At 41.0% G+C, this 17217-nt stretch overlaps 1 protein-coding gene across 3 annotated transcripts in view; it reads right to left on the bottom strand.

The window, feature by feature from the left end:
- The window catches only part of Rapgef2 (Rap guanine nucleotide exchange factor 2), a 214608-nt gene that overhangs the window by 102976 nt on the left and 94415 nt on the right, over positions 1 to 17217 (bottom strand). For 2 of the 3 annotated variants that reach the window (XM_032898223.1, XM_032898221.1), the window contains exons 5-7: positions 9435 to 9510; positions 7574 to 7741; positions 5085 to 5102 (exon numbers count right to left, since the gene is read on the bottom strand). In XM_032898223.1, coding sequence (XP_032754114.1) covers positions 5085 to 5102; positions 7574 to 7741; positions 9435 to 9510 — 262 coding nt within the window. The remainder of the gene's footprint in view (positions 1 to 5084; positions 5103 to 7573; positions 7742 to 9434; positions 9511 to 17217) is intronic. The other variant, XM_032898222.1, reaches the window with a different exon arrangement.

Raw genomic sequence — 17217 nt, 5'->3', positions numbered from 1 at the left:
GAAGGTGATCTACACTGGCATTTACAAATCACTCTTAGAGAGAAACTCTTGACTAAAACAAACAAAACACGAAGCCTTGTGCCTTTTTTCAAACGAATCTACCTCAAACTTATGACTGGAGCATTTTCACGTATATATGGCAAACAAGTAATATATATATATATATATACACACACACACACACACACACACACACACTGCCCACTAAAAATTACTAGGCAGAAAGCACTATGATCAAGTAAGTCAACTTGTGGGTATGCCTATGCACCACAGAGGACAGAGGAGGGTATGGGATCCCTTGGAACTGGGGAAAAAAAAAAAAAAAAAGGTCTGTCGTGTGGGTGCTGGGAGATAAAACTGGGGCCTCTCCAAGTGATGGTCGTCACCATTGAGCTCTCTCTAGCCCCTATTTTCTTCTTTTATTCCACTCAAAGGTGGAATAAGGGTGAGGACCCTTAGTTCTTGTCTCAGTTTCAAAAGCTATTTCTACTTCCAGAGCTGGAGGAGGACCTAAGGCCATCCCTACTCCAGCTTGAAGCAGATAAGTTCATGAAAATGTGAACCTCTGAGCATTTAATCCAAGCATTCAGCAGGCAGAGGCAAGTGGATCTCTGAGTTCCAGGACAGCCTGGGCTACAGAGCAGGTTCCAGGACAGCCTGGGCTACACAGAGAAACTCTGTCTCAAAAGAAAACAAACAAAAAGTGGAGCTCAGTGTATCACGACCTCCTCTGCCCACTCTGGATTTTCCCTCAACTTTAGTCTTTGAGCAAGTGGATTATATGTGAACTGCTTCACGTGGTCATGCTATTATATGACGGCTGATCAGAAAAACATTCCTGATTCTTCAGAGTGCCCAGTGCTTGTCCCTCTATATATGTATTTTCCCGTATTTTTATTACTTATATTTCTCTGTGAAATTACAAGGGCAAGGGGACAACAAATCACTTGAGTATGACACAGATCTGAAAAATGGATACCCAACAAATATTTGTCAAATGAACAAGTCTATAGAATAAAATACTGGGTTTTTTTTCCTGAATAACAAAGGAAATATCAGTTTTCTGAAATTCTGTTCTACTGTAATTTACAGAAAGACAATTATAACACCAGTGAAAATATGCTTTTGCTTCAATTAAGCAAACAAATGCTGGGTGGATAAATATAGGAATAAATGCTCTAGAAGTAGTTATAACACTAACCCTACACTTACACATAATTTTATTTGTGTTACATCTTTAAATATACAAATAAATTATAGTTATTTTAATATATCCTAGGAAATTTACCAAAAATAAAAGTCACTGATTCTGACATAAAGCATAGTGTCTTACAGTTAAACAGTGATACTACGTCAAACTAAGGAGGCATTGAAAAATCAGTAAGTAAGAAAGCAAACCATGAGATGGGTGAAAATACTGAGATTCGTGTAAAAAATATGCATAAAATAAACACTGCAAACTTTTTATTTCAATAAGTAATAACTTCTAAAACCAAACCAAGAAATCCTTAACAGGATACAACAACTTAAATCTATTCCTTAAAGAAATACTGTAAAATGATATATACTTAAGATTGGTGTCACATTTCTCCTATTTGAACAACACAATGAAAATGTGCATGTTGAAAAATCACAAAGTACTCACCACATTTAATTGTTATGTTTTACGTGTGAATTAAAAATTATGTTTAACTCTTAAAACATTGAAAAAATTTTAATCTCATTTAGAAATGTAGAAGATATATGCGAAAAACAGCGATACCTTATATGGCCATTAAAAGAAGTAAGATTTATTTGACATTACCAAAAAAGGGAAAACAATCAAACAAATTTAAAAAATAACAATTAGTTAGATGTGGTAATAAACACTTTTAATCTCAGTACTCAAGAGACAAAATCAGGTGAATCTTTGTGAGTTCAAAACCAGCCTCATCTACAGTGCTGAGATCCAGGCTAGCCAGTGAGATCCTGTCTCTAAATAAGTAAGAGACAACAGAGTGACCAATTCTATGAGAAAGGAAGATGATCTTCCAAAACCGCACATGCATGTCGCCTTACTATACTGACGCCACGCCACGTTTTACAGACACTGGCAATAAAAAGTATTAAGGTCACACTGTATTCAACACATCAACTCAACGTAGTATTCTCTGTTACTGCTGCATACCATAGTCAAGAACTTAAACCTGACCTACTGTGAGCTGGACACCTATAACGCTTAGAAGACAAAAGCCACCGTAATGGATGTAAAAATTCTTTTTCCATGACTAAAAGCATTTCATTATCTCAGTTTTCTTGACTGAGAATTTGAGACTATGCTCTATCTTGGACTGCATTCACATTTAGAGAAAGCAGAGGTGTGTTTTAGGGGTTAAGCAGCATTGAGACAACATGTCAATGAGGACTTCAAGAGCAGAGGACATTTTAACTTCCTAACCCGCCATGAAAAGCTAAAGGTCTCTTAAGCTTTGGGGAGGATATCCACGGGTGGGAGAAGTGTTCTTTAATCTCCAGTCTAACTTCCCTCTGTACAATGAAAAGAGTAATGAGCTCTTTTCTCCCATTACAGTAAGAGGGACTAAAACACAGCAGAAGAGATTCGTGCCAAGTTCCAACCACAGAAGGTAACCATCCTCCTCCAGCTCAGCTCCACTACCGTTCCTCTCCATCTTTACCATGGACCTAGGATCTCTGTGCCATACAAACACCTCAGGACTGCCCTGAAGAAACGAAAGGGGGAGACACAGAAAGCTTTCCTTCCCACCCAACTCTGAAAGGTAAACCAGTACGCCTACGCCCCAATAAAGTCTTTTTAGGAACTGACCCCCAGTCTCTGCCAAGAACAGGCTCTCTTGCTTCCACAGTCTACTCACTGGGAGGCTGAAGGCCTAAGCCACATCCTTGCTCCTTGTCACCTTGAAAGCAGTCTCAGGCTCCACTCATCAAAATGTAAGAGAATGTTAATGAGAATTCTCTTCTCAGTGCATATTAAAACACTTATTCTCCCTGCAAACCTTACATGCTTGCCTTACAAAAATGTCCAAAACCACTCTGCATGGACTTGGTCTTCCTGATTCTGAGGAAATCATTATAATCTGTTTTAAATTACTGCTAACATGTCTAATTTTAAAGGAGCACATAAAGCATACATCACTGTGTGTTTTGAATGCAAATGTTAAATCAAAATTAGGTTCTTAAGTTTTCATGCCAAATAAAAAGATAAATTACATTGTGGATTCTTTTTTTTTTAACTATTAAATTATGTATTCTTAAAGTGCTGATTTTCTGGACTGGAGAAATGGCTCAGTGCTAAGAACAATGACTGCTCTTCCAGAGGTCCTGAGTTCAATTCCCAGCAACTACATGGTGGCTCACAACCATCAGTAATAAGATCTGATGCCCTCTTCTGGTGTGTCTGAAAACAGCTACAGTGTACTTACATATAATAAATAAATCTTTAAAAGTAAAGAAGTACTGACTTTCCATATAAAAGTAAAAGCACTGACTTTTTTAAATGCTATACAATTTGGAAATTATACAGCCATGAGGCTTAAAAGTTGAATAAAAATTTTTAGATTTATCTCATCATTTAACAATTAGCAGTTTCAAGGCTGGATGGACTCTCTGACATTTAGAATGCTCATTATACAAACAAGAGACTCAGACCCCAACATTCATCCAAACAGCAGCATAGGGCAAGGGGACCTGCAGCATTTGCTATTCCTGCGGAGGACCCAGAATCAGTTCCCAATACCCATGTGGTAGCTCACGACTGTCCCTAATTCCAGTTACAGGGTATCTGATACCTTTTATGAACTTTCTAGGCATCAGGCAAGTAAGTGGTGCACATACATAGATATTGGCGAAACATTCATACATGAAAGATAAAATAAAAGTCTTTTTGAAAAAAATCAAGCAGGGTGTGGCCCCATGCACACCTCAAAACTGTTGAGAGAAGAGACAGGAGGTTCATGAAGGCTTGCTGGCTGCTAGCCCAGCTGATAAAGCAGGCTCCAGGTTTATCAAGAAACCCTACCTCTAAGGAACAAGGCAGACAGTGATAGAGAATGCCAGGTTTGGGCTGCAAACACTTGTACACACCCGTGTGCACACACACCTCCCCACGTACAAATCAGCAGTTTCCAAGACACTACAGCAGCTATGGCACTGCAGCATCCCCGACAGAACATAAAGGAGCCATCTCATTTCATTTGAAAACATATACAAATAGCCTGTTATTTCACGTAAGACTGCCACGATTCCCAGAAATATTAGTGACAGGTTTTCTTAGTATAAATGTAATTACTCATGACCTTCCTCTGTACACAGCCACAAATGCTACTGTCACTCTACCATCTCCCAGGTAGAGGCATCAGTTTTTCTTCCATATTGAAATTCACTAAGCCAAACATGAACCACAACTTCAGCAGCCCGATTCTGAAAATCACAGATTAGTTGTCGCAGACATTAAGAAACAAGCTAGAGTATTGTGGGCCTCTTGATTAAAATGCAGGCAAACTAAAGCATGAAGTCCAGTTAAAATCAAGGTGCAAATAAGAAAACACAGTAAGAAATTTGAAGCCCCCATTTCTTCTTTTGAATAAGCCTGGTTTTGTTTTTTAATGTAAATGAAATTTCCCCAGTATATTCCCCAAATGCTCTCATTCTGGGATTTCTAACCTTGCTTTTTATCAATAGAACAATTAAAATGTAAGTTTCTAAGGAATTTCCCATGAGCTTTCCCAAAAGAAAGGCAGGGCAATTCCAATGTTTTGTTTTTTTTTTCTTATTTGCAAAACGAGTTAAAAGAAACAGTGCTTCAACCACTCTTAAAAATAGTTAAATTGCACTTGTATTCTTCAGGTAATGACCTGCCCGTAGGCAGAATAGTACGAATGAAGCCTACTGTGTGCTACCTCTACCTAAACCAACACTTCCAAATTACGCACAAGTTAAACTCCATCAGGGCGAAACATAGCAGGACAAGACCGAGCAGACAACATCAGCACTGTAATTCATTAGTAACATTGCAAACTCACACACAGACTTAGGTTAATGTTGAGACACCACACGGATTACAATACCTGAGATTTAGTGCATTCCTTTGAGCCAGAATGAAATGAGTGCCATAGAGGAGGAAAGGAAAAGAGGAACAAATGTCAGACATGCTCCACATTGCATCTGCCAAAACGAACACTATGCTCATCTCAGTGCGGAACGGCAGTGCAGATCAGCCGTACTACTGTGCTGTGCGCTTTAGCCATGCACTGGATCATCCCAGCTACACTCGGGCAACTCGACTCCAAGACCAGCTTTCCACCCCAGCCCTACTACACTAGCCGGCTCTTCTCCAAGACAGAGATTCTGTTATGAACAATATGACTCACAGCAAATGAAGAATAACAGTTTCCATCTAAATCTGGTTTACTGTGCCTATCAAACATATAAAACAAACTTTGTTGTCCTCATTAAAACCTGTTTGAGCCAAGTATATATATGTTATGTGTGTGTGTGTGTGTGTGTATGAATGATGCAATTTATATCTCAAAAAGGATTCAATATTTTGAATTACAACCATGCTATTGCCCATTTTAATTCATTTAGTCAAATTTATTTCCACTGGTCACTTACAGCAAATATTGATAATTTTTTATCTTAATATTAAATTGTTGCCAAAAGTATCTGTTGACCAGATGATGTACTGTTAAAAACATGTACTAAACAGAGCAAGAAAGGAGAATGATGTACGGAGGGTAGGAAAGGATCCCATGAAAGACAAGAGAAGGCAGGCAGGAGAAACAGCTATGCTATGACCCTCCAACTTGAGTGCCCCACACATGCTCGTCAGGTTAATCCAACCAACACTTAACACTGAGCAAGAACTCCATGCTCATCTGAGTTTCTTAGGATGGAAACTAGTTTTTTGAGAAAGAAATTTCAAGGCAGAACAAATCGTAACAATATTAGTATGTCAAAATATAGTAACTTTAAAGTAGTAGAATTTATAATCTTTAATATGTATTTCCTTCTTTCTGGGATGTTAAATCTAAACCATAAAACAATTGTCTTCTTCAATTAACAATTGTAAAGCAAAACAGAACGAGACAATGACGATGTCCACCCTCCTCCCTCAGTCTTGCTGGCTGTCTGTCTGTCTGTCTGTCTGTCTCAGGGTCTTGGTATGGAGCCCTGGCTGGCCCGGAACTGGCTACGTATAAGAGGTGGGGCCTCCACCTGCAGCCTGCCTCTGGCCCGTTCCTCAGGCTAAATAAAATAGCAGGCAGGTACCACATGCCCAGCTTCTTTCAAACTTTGCTCTTCTCTCTGATACCAGAGTCTCTCCAACAGGCAAAGAGAGCTGCCTCTGTGGCAGAGAAAACTCAGCTCTTCCCCGAGAACTCGAGCAAACAACTCTCCATGTTAAACTGAAACAGTGCATGGAGCGAGCAGTGCATGGAGCGAGCAGACTGCGGCTGTTCAAAGCCCTGTTAAAGATGTAACTACAGAGAGCTCTCCTAGAAAGAAGTGTGTGGACAGGGCATAAAGGACGTTCAACCTCAAGTTACTAAAAGCTGAGAAAATGGTTTGGTCTGTGTTCACTTTCCACTTGTACTCACCTGCAGAAAGAAAAACTGGGAAGTATAAAATAGTCACTGAGTGAACCGTTTTCAATGTATCTAGTCATAAACTAACTTCCTGTAGTGGCCACTTCTGTATGCCAGGCGCTGACAAATCCCATTCCATGTCAGGCCATTAGCATAAGAACTCGGGGTCCTTTCATTTGAAGAAAAAGGAAAAACAGAGGCACTAAACTGACTTTATGGAAGTTTACACAAAGCACCCACTGCGCATGGCTTCACTGTTTTAAATGTAAAGGAGTTTACTTGTCAAACATCTATGAACTTTGTCAATCGAGTGGGCCACAGCGTTTAGAAGGACGTCTGCACCCGTTCTGCAGACGCGGTTCACAGCATCGACTGACGCTGAGGGGCTTCCTATCCTTTGAGTCATCTCAAGTGATTCTTCTCTGAGTTCTCTGCATTGAACAGAGCTGAGGTAATAGTCTCACGACAGAATAAAAACCCACAAAGGTACTACGAAAGCTTTACATATATCTACTTCTTAAATAAAAGCCAGATATGATATCAGTCACTGAGACAGGTGCACAGCAGAAAACTAAACTCTTGAATTAAGGGAAGAAAACTTAAAAAAATTCCAACTCGAAAGTTACCTGCCTACCTATCTCACGGCCTATCTCAGAGAAGAGTTTAAGAAATACAACAGCTGAGCCACTCACTGGTTTCAATACTTTCTAAACTCTATTCAAATGAGATGATGTGTGCTTCCACCAGAAGCAGCAGCAAAACTCCAGGGAATGTAAACAAACAAACAAGAGCAGATGGGGCTCTGTGAGTTCCAGGCCAGTCAGGGCTACACAGGGAGACCAGTCTCAAAGTAAATAATAAAGTCAATGAATAAATGTTGCAAAAATAATCAAATCTTAACCACCTTTTTATGCATCCCCATCACAAAAGACTTATGAGAAGCACCAAAACTGTGCTGTATAACTTACCGTGTGATAGCCTCTAGGTAGAGGTGGCTTGCCCACAGGGTAAGGGTCCACTGTGTCGATAATTGTCTGTCTTTCACCTTTCTGGTTGATTTTTCTAAATCTTCTTCGAGACTGTCTGTGGGAGGCTTGGCGCTGAAAATATTCTTCATTTTCATCCATATAGTCCACCTGCAATAAAACCCCCGAGATATTTCACTTCTCTGATCAGACCATTCCACATTAACACTAGATGGGAAAATAAACTTACAAACAGTCTACTTTCATTCATTTTGCAGCTATCTCTAGACAAACGTTAAACACGTCTACACCTCTCTGAGGCTAACTGGCCTCTTGGGTGAAGAGGCATTCTCAGTTCCACTTAGGACAATCTGGGTTACCCTTGAAGTCTGTAGTTTCGGGGGAGGAGACATTAAGTAGTCTTTGTGCTGACTCTCGAGCCAAAGAGGTCACAAGATATGACCACACTTTATGAATACAGCCACTGCTTGTCATAACTTTAGTATACACATACACACATCTCATGCACTTGAGAAAATCTGTAAAACCCCCTGGAATCCTGAATGAATCAGACAGTGTGGCCAGCAGGATGGCTCCAGGGAAGCAAGGTTCCTCTTCCGGCTTATATGGTATGCCTTCAGTTTCGTTCTGCTTATGTAGCAGTTACTGCTTTAAAAACACAATTCCTCCTTTTAAACATCTAAAAATTCTAGTGAACAGGCTAACAGGGAACAAGTGAAGTGAGTTTATTCATCACTGATGGTCTTCAGGACTACTCACACCAAGGCTGCTCTCACAGTTCCTGTAATTCTGTCAAGGTATGAAACCTCAGGAACTTCACCAAAAACAAATCCAAAAAAAAGAAAAAAGAAAAAAACATGGAAACAGCATTAACAGGAGTAAAAATCTCCATTTAAAGTGTTGGAACATCCAATCATCTGTCCACAATTTTCATAATCCTAAATTTTACCATCGCCATCTTGCTTTCTCATTTTATGAGATTTGGTCCAATTTTTACTAGGTTCAATGAGGAAGTTCTTACTGCTGACAAAATTCCGCTGCCGCATCTTGGGGGAAATCTGAAATTTCCTCTAAAAACTTGACCTGGAGTTGCCTAGCAAATATTTAACCAAACGTGATGGAGAAAGTTCCACTGTTACCACTACAGTGCCATCATTCACTTTACAAGCTTTTCCTTCCTGAACAAGACGACAGATGAGGACACAGAGGCCCCCTGGAGGAGGCCGGTCAGGGCTGGGTGCTTTACCCACTGGCCTTTGCTTTTGTTCCCTTAAAAGAATGCCTACAGTCCTCTCCTAAACTATTCTTACGCAGTAAGAAAGTGGTCCCACATTTGGTTCTGCTTTAGTGCTTTACTAAGACAATTATGATGCTAACATCTTTCTGACCTTTCCAAACGATGCCTAATCTTAATGTATCTTAATCACACAATTATGAGACAAAGGAGTCAGCAGGGCTCTAATGCCGATTCAGTTAAAGGAATTCAGGATTGCCTAATGTTAACTGCTCCTTCAGTGCACACCAAACTTGCTCAATGCAAATGCCCCTTAGAGCTAAACTTCTGCAGTTCCGGGGTCACCCAAATTTCAGTTAAAAGACATAACCACTGAGTGAATTATAAAGGTCAAACACCAAACACTGTCCCTTTTCAACTACCTTCTACATTCGAGTGTTGTAAATAATTGCAATATTATAATTGTGAGCTCAAATTCATAATCATTAAGTAAATCTGTTACAAAAATACAGTACTTTATGAGTAGTTTGTGAAAAAGCTTTTTTTTTTTAAACTTTTTACTGAAAAATACTTCAGGCAAATAAAAAGCTCTCAAAGAGATATTCTTACCACGATCATTTCAGAAGGCTCTAAGACAATGCATTCACAGCCACGCCTAAAGCTTCCTGCAGAGCGCTTGCCAAAACTAGAAAGAGGTTAAAAAAAAAAAAAAAAAAACAACAGACTCAGGGATCAAGAAACATCAATTAGGAGTTCTAGCTAACCTTCAACTAAGGAAACTTTTTTCAATTATAAAAACTATACATTAAAAAAGTCTTTAGCTATTATTATACAAAGAAATAACAAAATATTTTAAACTCCTAAGTTTCAATCATTTTTTCTGGAAAACTGTTTTCAAATTAATAATGTAAGTAAGGAAGAATTAATATGAACATGTTTTGTAATGGACTGTTTGAAGTCATTCTCAATGAGGAAGTTTTAGAATATTTCAATATAGGCAGAAATGGCCCCATTGTAAACTACAAAATATTTATAAAATATAAGCCACACACAATCCTCTTTTCTAAGTTAACATGCTCAGACAAAGCATTCCTTCTACAGGGAGTGTATCTATTTTGTAATTTTCCTGATCAAGTTATTCTAAATGTTTTAAGAAAAAGACGCCAACTTAGGACAAGTGGTGTGCACAGATGTGTATGCGGATGTGGGCATGAATTCCCTCCCTGAGAGCTCCACCATGGGGACTCGGACCACACCCTTCTGTCAACTCTCACTTTAAGCCTAGAGAAGACTGTTCTTCTGATTTTTTTTTTTTTTAATTTTCTTTGCAAGCTAGAACTCAGGTATTCCAAAGCAGTTCTGGCCTGCCTTTTCCATCCACAAACTGCCTGTTTCTACCTAGTCACTACTCCAAAACCTTTCCTTTCCCTCTAAAATAAAACAATTTTTAAAGCTCCAAGGAAGATTGAATGCATATATTTCACCATATTACATGTATATGTTTTAGTCATATTTTATTTAGTTTGCTTAGTACACACAGTAACTGTAAGAAAAGGTTTCACTGTAATACCTATGCACAAATGCATGTACTTTTACCTGTGCATCCTCCTATTATCCTTGGTCCTTCCCCAGTTCCCTGTGACCTGTTTCCTCTCACATTTTGTACTCTTAATACAGAGGCTGCACTGAGAGAAACAGGTGACATTTGTCTGTAGCTGAGACTTACTTATTTCACTTAACATGATGATCTCTGATTCTCCATTTTCATGCAAATGATAAACATCTTTTCTTCTTTATGACACAATGAAAGTTCCTAGTCACATATTACACTTTAAACATCTTTTAGAGAAAAAAAGAGAAAAAAAAACATGTTCCTAACAACGAATTTTGATTGAACACTTTTCCCCAATGTCAAGTTAATTAGGCATTCTGGGCGACTTCTATGGAAAGTCTCCTTCCTTTTATAGGGCCCTTATATCATGACATACAATGTTTCACACTAGGAACCAAGCTATGAAAATCAAGAGGTCACTCTGACCACTTCATCTGTCAATTCTATTCATTTACGTGAGGTCACTGGTCAGAGTAGACTCATCAATTATGTTCTTCGGGGATCAAAACTTGTTTTATGAAGATCAAAACCAGAATCATAGATAATATCATTGAAAAATACTTTCTAAAACACTCAGACATACATTCAGACATATTCAAACGTACATACTATGGCATGTCTTATAAAGTAGAAAAACTCTGCCAGTGAGGTAGAGAAATGACTTAATGGCTAAAGCCCTTGTCATACATGCAATAAGATAGGAGTTCAGATCCCAGAATCCACTGCAAACCTGCATGGCTGTTGTGGTGAAAGGAAGGTCAGAGGATCCCAGGAGCAAGCTAGTGAGGCTAGCCATAATTTATGAGTTCTGGGACTGACCGAGAGACACAGTCTCAAAGAATAAAGTGATTCCAGTCATCAGCCTCAGAGCGTCATGGTATTCAACAACTTGGAAAATAACTTTCACATGTTAGTAAAATACATAACAGGCTTACCAATATCATCGTTTTAATCCTATTACATGGTGAGGTAAAAAATGTATATTGTGTATTTAAGGTTTGCTACTAAGTAACATAACATGGAAATCTAAAAATGAACACACGGGGTGCTGTGTGGCTCAGCGTGGTGTGTGTAATTAGCAAGAGCACCTCCCAGGTTCCACTGCCAACACCTCAAAATAAATAAGCAAGCTGAAGCACAACCGGTTGGGAGGCTCCCAGTTGGGTCATGTTTCATTCCGTTTCAGACCTAGACAATTTTATAAACACGACTGCTTCGTTTGGAAATGTGGAATGGCACAGTAAAGAACTCATACGTATCTGATGCACACAATGGTCCTACAATACTTGATAAAAGAAATCAAATCCTGCTGCCACAGGGCTGTTCACAAACTTCAGCAAGAAAAGGTAAATCCCCAGCTCAACACTAGCAAAGTACGTAGCATTGCCAGTGTGCACAGTTTCTATGCCAATTCCTCACACTACTCTACACTGCAAATCCTGTTACCAACTAGGGCGTGCCTTCTAGAACTCCATGACTGTGAGTTGTATTAGCATGCAAAGCTCACACTCTATAACATATTCCCAGGAGAGTCTGTGACACGGGAGATCCAGGGGAGCTGATAAACTGCTGCCACGAGACTCACATCCTGTAGACATCACAAAGTTGTCAGTAGGGAAAACAGTTCTCCAACACATTAACTTCTCAAATATGCTGAAGGAGAGAGGCTGCACCCTCAGAATAAATCTAAGCAAGGCATTTGTCTTTTCATCAAACAGCCAACTGAACTGGGGAGACGGCTCAGTTGGTTACGTCCCAGCTGGAAGCAGGAGGACCTGGGTTAGCATCCCTAGAGACTACCTTATAAAATCATGAGGCTATTACAGTGATGTCCATAGCCCTAGTGCTAGGGAAATGCCAGGACTCCATTATCTGTACAGTAGAGCTCAAAGCAATATAATTCACAATGGCCACTTGTGAAAACAACTCTATTAACCAGACAATCGGTATTGTGTACACATGACATAGGTTTCAGAGTGTGTGAGAATAGTCTGGCTCCATAACCCAGGCTTTCAAATTCACACTTCTCCTGCCTCCAGCCTCCCCAAGTGCTGGGCGTACAATTGCGTGACACCATATGCAGCTCACAATGGACGACTGTTCAGACATAAAAAGGACTGAAGAACTGACACACGATACGAAATGGATGAACCTTGAAAATATCACAGGGAGGGCAACAGGCCAGTCACAGAAACTCCACTTAGAGGAATTAGCTAGAATAGGCAACTTTACAGAGGAAGAAAGTGAGAGGTCACCAAGGACTGAGGGGAGAAGAGAGGGACGAGCCCCACAGTTAGCTTCTGTTCCTTTTAGTGGCTTTAGGTTTCTTTACAAAAACTCAGGAGTAAGAAAAAGCAGGAACTCAAAGCAAAGAACTAGATGGCAAAGTGCTTGCCTGCCACGCCACGCCCTGGCTAGGATTAGAGAGCCCTACCTCCACCCCCGAGTCCCCACACCAAAATGTTGTGCTGTTTGAGGCTGGACCACACCACTGAGAAGCACTACCGCAACCTCTTCCCATCGGTCATACAATGCTGACGTGACAGCAGCCTTGAATGAAGGTGGGAAGACACGGGGAAGGCACACATACAAGACACTCAGTGAGTGTTCCGAGCAAGCAGTCATACCTATGTTTTCCTAACTTAACATAACCACACTTTTCCTTTTGTCCATGGATAATACTAAGAGTTTCCATATTATTTCTTACATGTAAAGTATTTTGCTGCCCACTCCCCTTAATGCGTTCACTAGACAGGTAACACAAATCAGTATTATCAACACATAAGTCCTTTAACATAAGAATTTACAAAAAATTTCACAAAATACAGTCACTATTTCTTAGGTAGTTTACAGTCAGTGGAAGATGAGTATGAAAACAGCTGCGACCCAATGACGTCAAAACCGGCCTCAGTGAGAGGCCGCTCTCCATGGCCGGGCCCACTGGCCAGCTAGCAGGGTGGGAAAGGCTGGCTCAGCATTTATAATTCACAGAGCAATTCAAATTCAGCAAAATCACGGAGTGCAGGAAGAGCCTTAGGTCAGATGAAAATACCAAAGATTTGAATGTCAAATCCATACAGAGCAGCCCCTGCCAGGAACGCAACCTACAGATAGGCTAACTGTTGCCAATCTGGACTTTCAAAGATAAGGGTTGTTGTGTTTACATTTAAATTAAAACACTTTAAGAGTCATCCCAGTTGTTAGAATAGTGTCAGGTTTTGTGTGTACCTGTGTGTAAAACAAAAATCAATGTGTACATGTGTGCAAGCAGGTACACTCGCCAACATTCCAGCTAAGTCTTGGCTTTAACATTCAGAACCCTGCCGGCCCTTTCCATCCCAGACATTGGCTCTTGACAGGCAGCTATGAGGGTGAGGAGGGATGCAGGGCGGGGAAAGGATGGTGTGTATGTTCCTAAGGCAGTTGTTCCGTATGAACACACTGCACAACTTTGATTTTAGCACTTCAATGTAATTCCAGAACATCCTTACAACCTTTAATATTAAACAGCCACAAAATGATGGTTAAGTCACACAGGTCCACATTTGTCAACTGTTGGCTCTCTCTGCCTTATGAAAATGTTGCCAGCCATCAGCTGAAAGACCACCAGCAGCACAGCACACAGCACACAGCATACCACACACCACACACCATACAGCACACACCATACAGCACACAGCACACAGCACACACCATACAGCATACACCACAGCACAGCATACAGCACATACCACAGCACACAGCACACAGCACACAGCACACACCATACAGCACACACCACAGCACACACCACACAGCACACACCACACCACAGCACAGCACAGCACACAGCACACAGCACACACCATACAGCATACACCACAGCACAGCACAGCACAGCACAGCACACAGCACACAGCACACAGCACAGCACACAGCACAGCAGTCCACAGTTTTCATCCCACTTGAAGGTTTTATGCAGAACAATTTAAAAATTAAGAATTACAAAATAACTCAGTTCTTCAAGTCAAAATAAACTAAGGAAAATGTTTTTAACAGGTGCAAATAGCATGACATTATATTAGCCAAAATGCACTGTTATAGCCCGTGGTCTGTAACAGCCTGCTAGACAGAGTCCCTCAAGTTCACAACCAGAAAGCACACGTTTGAGAAAAGCAACTTACCTAGTTTGTGTACACTCCCACGGGTAACTAATCAGCAGCAGAAGCTGTGATGCCAGTCAAGCCTAGGTTTCTGTCAGCACGTTTTCTCCCAACTTGACTCAAGAGCATGTTTTATTAGTGTGAGTGTCCTGGAAAGGCGGCAGCTGGGCACAGAAGCCCCTCTATCAGTGTCCCTAAGCGTGCCCTGCCTATGGGCCTCCACATTCTTGTGTGCGTCAGAACTGCTTGGCGGAATGCAAGTTCTCTACATCGGAATGTAAACTTACTCATGTCAGGGTAGATGACCAGAAGATCAGAGCCCAGCAGTGAAACTGGGAGACTGACAGGCAATCCAAAGGTACCAAATGATTTAAAATGCCAAACTATAAGACAGTCTGCTTTTTATCTCCATTTCTAGTGAAGCTATAGTTACTGAAAGTGGTAGTTACTGAATTTTAATCTCCTTATAAACTAAGCAACTAACTAAAACATAAATAACTGATGCTCCTAAACCAAATCAATTTATGAATTGATGACTCCAAAGAGTTACATCTCATAGAAAGATGTCTACACAGAGCATGCTAGCAGATGGTAAGGCCCAGAGCAACTGCTGAAGCCATGAATTCCATTCTCAGTCAAGAGAAAACTCAGGGAAGTACATTGAAAAAGTCAACATAAAAATACAGTCTTTTTTTAATGTTTTACCTTCACTCAAAAATTAGCAGGCATTTAAAAATAAAATCATACATCATATAAATGACAAAGTGTGTGTGTGTATGTCTGTGTGTTTGTGTGTTTGTCTGTGTGTGTGTGTTTGTGTCTGTGTGTGTCTACGTGTCTGTGTCTGTGTTCTGTGTGTCTGTATGTGTCTGTGTGTATGTGTGCGTGTGTGTGTGTTTGTGTGTGAACTACACTGTGTCAAGAGAGTGGACTAAGTGTCTGGAGCCTACACACACGTCTCGCTGTCTCTCGACACCTCCCACAGCTAGTTTAGAAATGCTCCACCACCAGCAAGCACACAATGGCGGGCTCTGCTCCTCTGCACAGGGAGCCCAGCACCGAGCCTTTACTTACAAATGTAGCACATACAAAAGTAACAAGGAAGGGCTCTTCACTGTGCTCCCCCTGCTCCCCCAGTCCCTCAGTCTCTCAGTAGTCTTATCTACTTAAGAAGTATTAAGCATTTCATATCTGTAGCATGAACATCTTAATTTCTAAAAATCCAACCTGCACTGTCTTCAATGTCTTTGAAGCCCCAGTACAGCAACAGTGCTGCCACCAGCTACGGCTACGGATGTGCAGCAGCAGCAAGCGCTGCCATTTCCCTGTTAGCTGCTGGGGAGCCCATGCGCTCCTGGCTTGTGACTCTAGCACAGCCAACATTCCTTCTGAGGCTCGCTTCCTGCTTCCATGACCCGCCCACCTCTCTGGGCTGCATTATGTATTACGCATGGTGTATGGGCACTCTTTCCGCATACCAGTCTCATGACCTCAGCAGCTGCCTGACAGATACTCTTTATCAATTTCTATCAATTCATTATCTACTCTTGTAACTCAAGGACAAGTAGAAATCAGCAATGCCTGTTCTCCTGTGGGGCTTCAAGGTCAAATGTTCACATGAGCTACAGCTGCAGTTTTTGTTATTAACATGTACGGAAGCAGTGCTAAGAGCTGGTTGCTCTCCACCAAAAAAAGAGTTGAACTGTGTACCGGCCTGAGGGATTAGTGCGGTAAAGGCTGGCTTACGTCACAGATGGGCGAGGCAGGAGGAGGCTGAATGTCTCTTGCTTTCCCCCTTCCAGCGATAAAGTTGTTCTTACCTCAGATGTACCAGGCTACACAGAGCAAATTTTTCTCTTGCCACAACCCAAACCAGCCTGGGACAGTGGTATGAGGGCTGCGCTTTGGGAGTGCCTATGTCCTCGTGACCGACCCGCTACAGACAGCTCAGCTAAATCGATCTGCTGCTATCAGTCTACACAGGAGAACAAACAGGTCTCTGCTGACCACTGTGCTTCGGCACAGATGTCAGCCGACTGGTTCTTTAAAAGTTATGGTCCAGGGCAGACTCTCCCCTCAGCACAGAGACACGTGCCGTGACCAGATGGCTCGCTGATCTTCACCCTTTCACTGTGCAAAGCCAGTCAGACAGAGAAGTCAGTCAGCTCCAACATGTATCCACAAACAACCTAATTTTTACAGCATTCACAGAAGCAACAACAACTACATTAAGAACTACGGAATGAGTTGGTGAAGGAGTAAGATTGATAAAAACCTTAGATCTCAGTCTTGAAGCACGTTTACATGATCAGCATCAAATCATGGCACCTATCAAACGCAGCACATTTCCTGAGGTAAAATGCTAGGGTAAGACAGGACCTAACAAAACCTGTCTGAAACAAAGAAAAGAACATTCACACGTACGTATAGTTTACTACCAAGTTAGCAAGTAATAAAAATGCCAGTTTGCTTAACTCAGCTGAGGGAAATGAGGGTTGCTCTCATGAATCACACTTGTGGTATGAGTAAATTTACTGCCCCTCCCCTTTCTACCAAAAGCAACACTGTTGGCATTGTTTAATCTATTTCAGAATTTCTCTTATGAACGGAAGTGGTAAAATCTTGTGATTTACTTTGA

This window comes from Rattus rattus, chromosome 3 (assembly GCF_011064425.1).
Source record: "Rattus rattus isolate New Zealand chromosome 3, Rrattus_CSIRO_v1, whole genome shotgun sequence".
Classification (NCBI taxonomy): Eukaryota; Metazoa; Chordata; class Mammalia; order Rodentia; family Muridae; genus Rattus; species Rattus rattus.
This window is presented reverse-complemented; position numbering and strand designations above follow the sequence as displayed.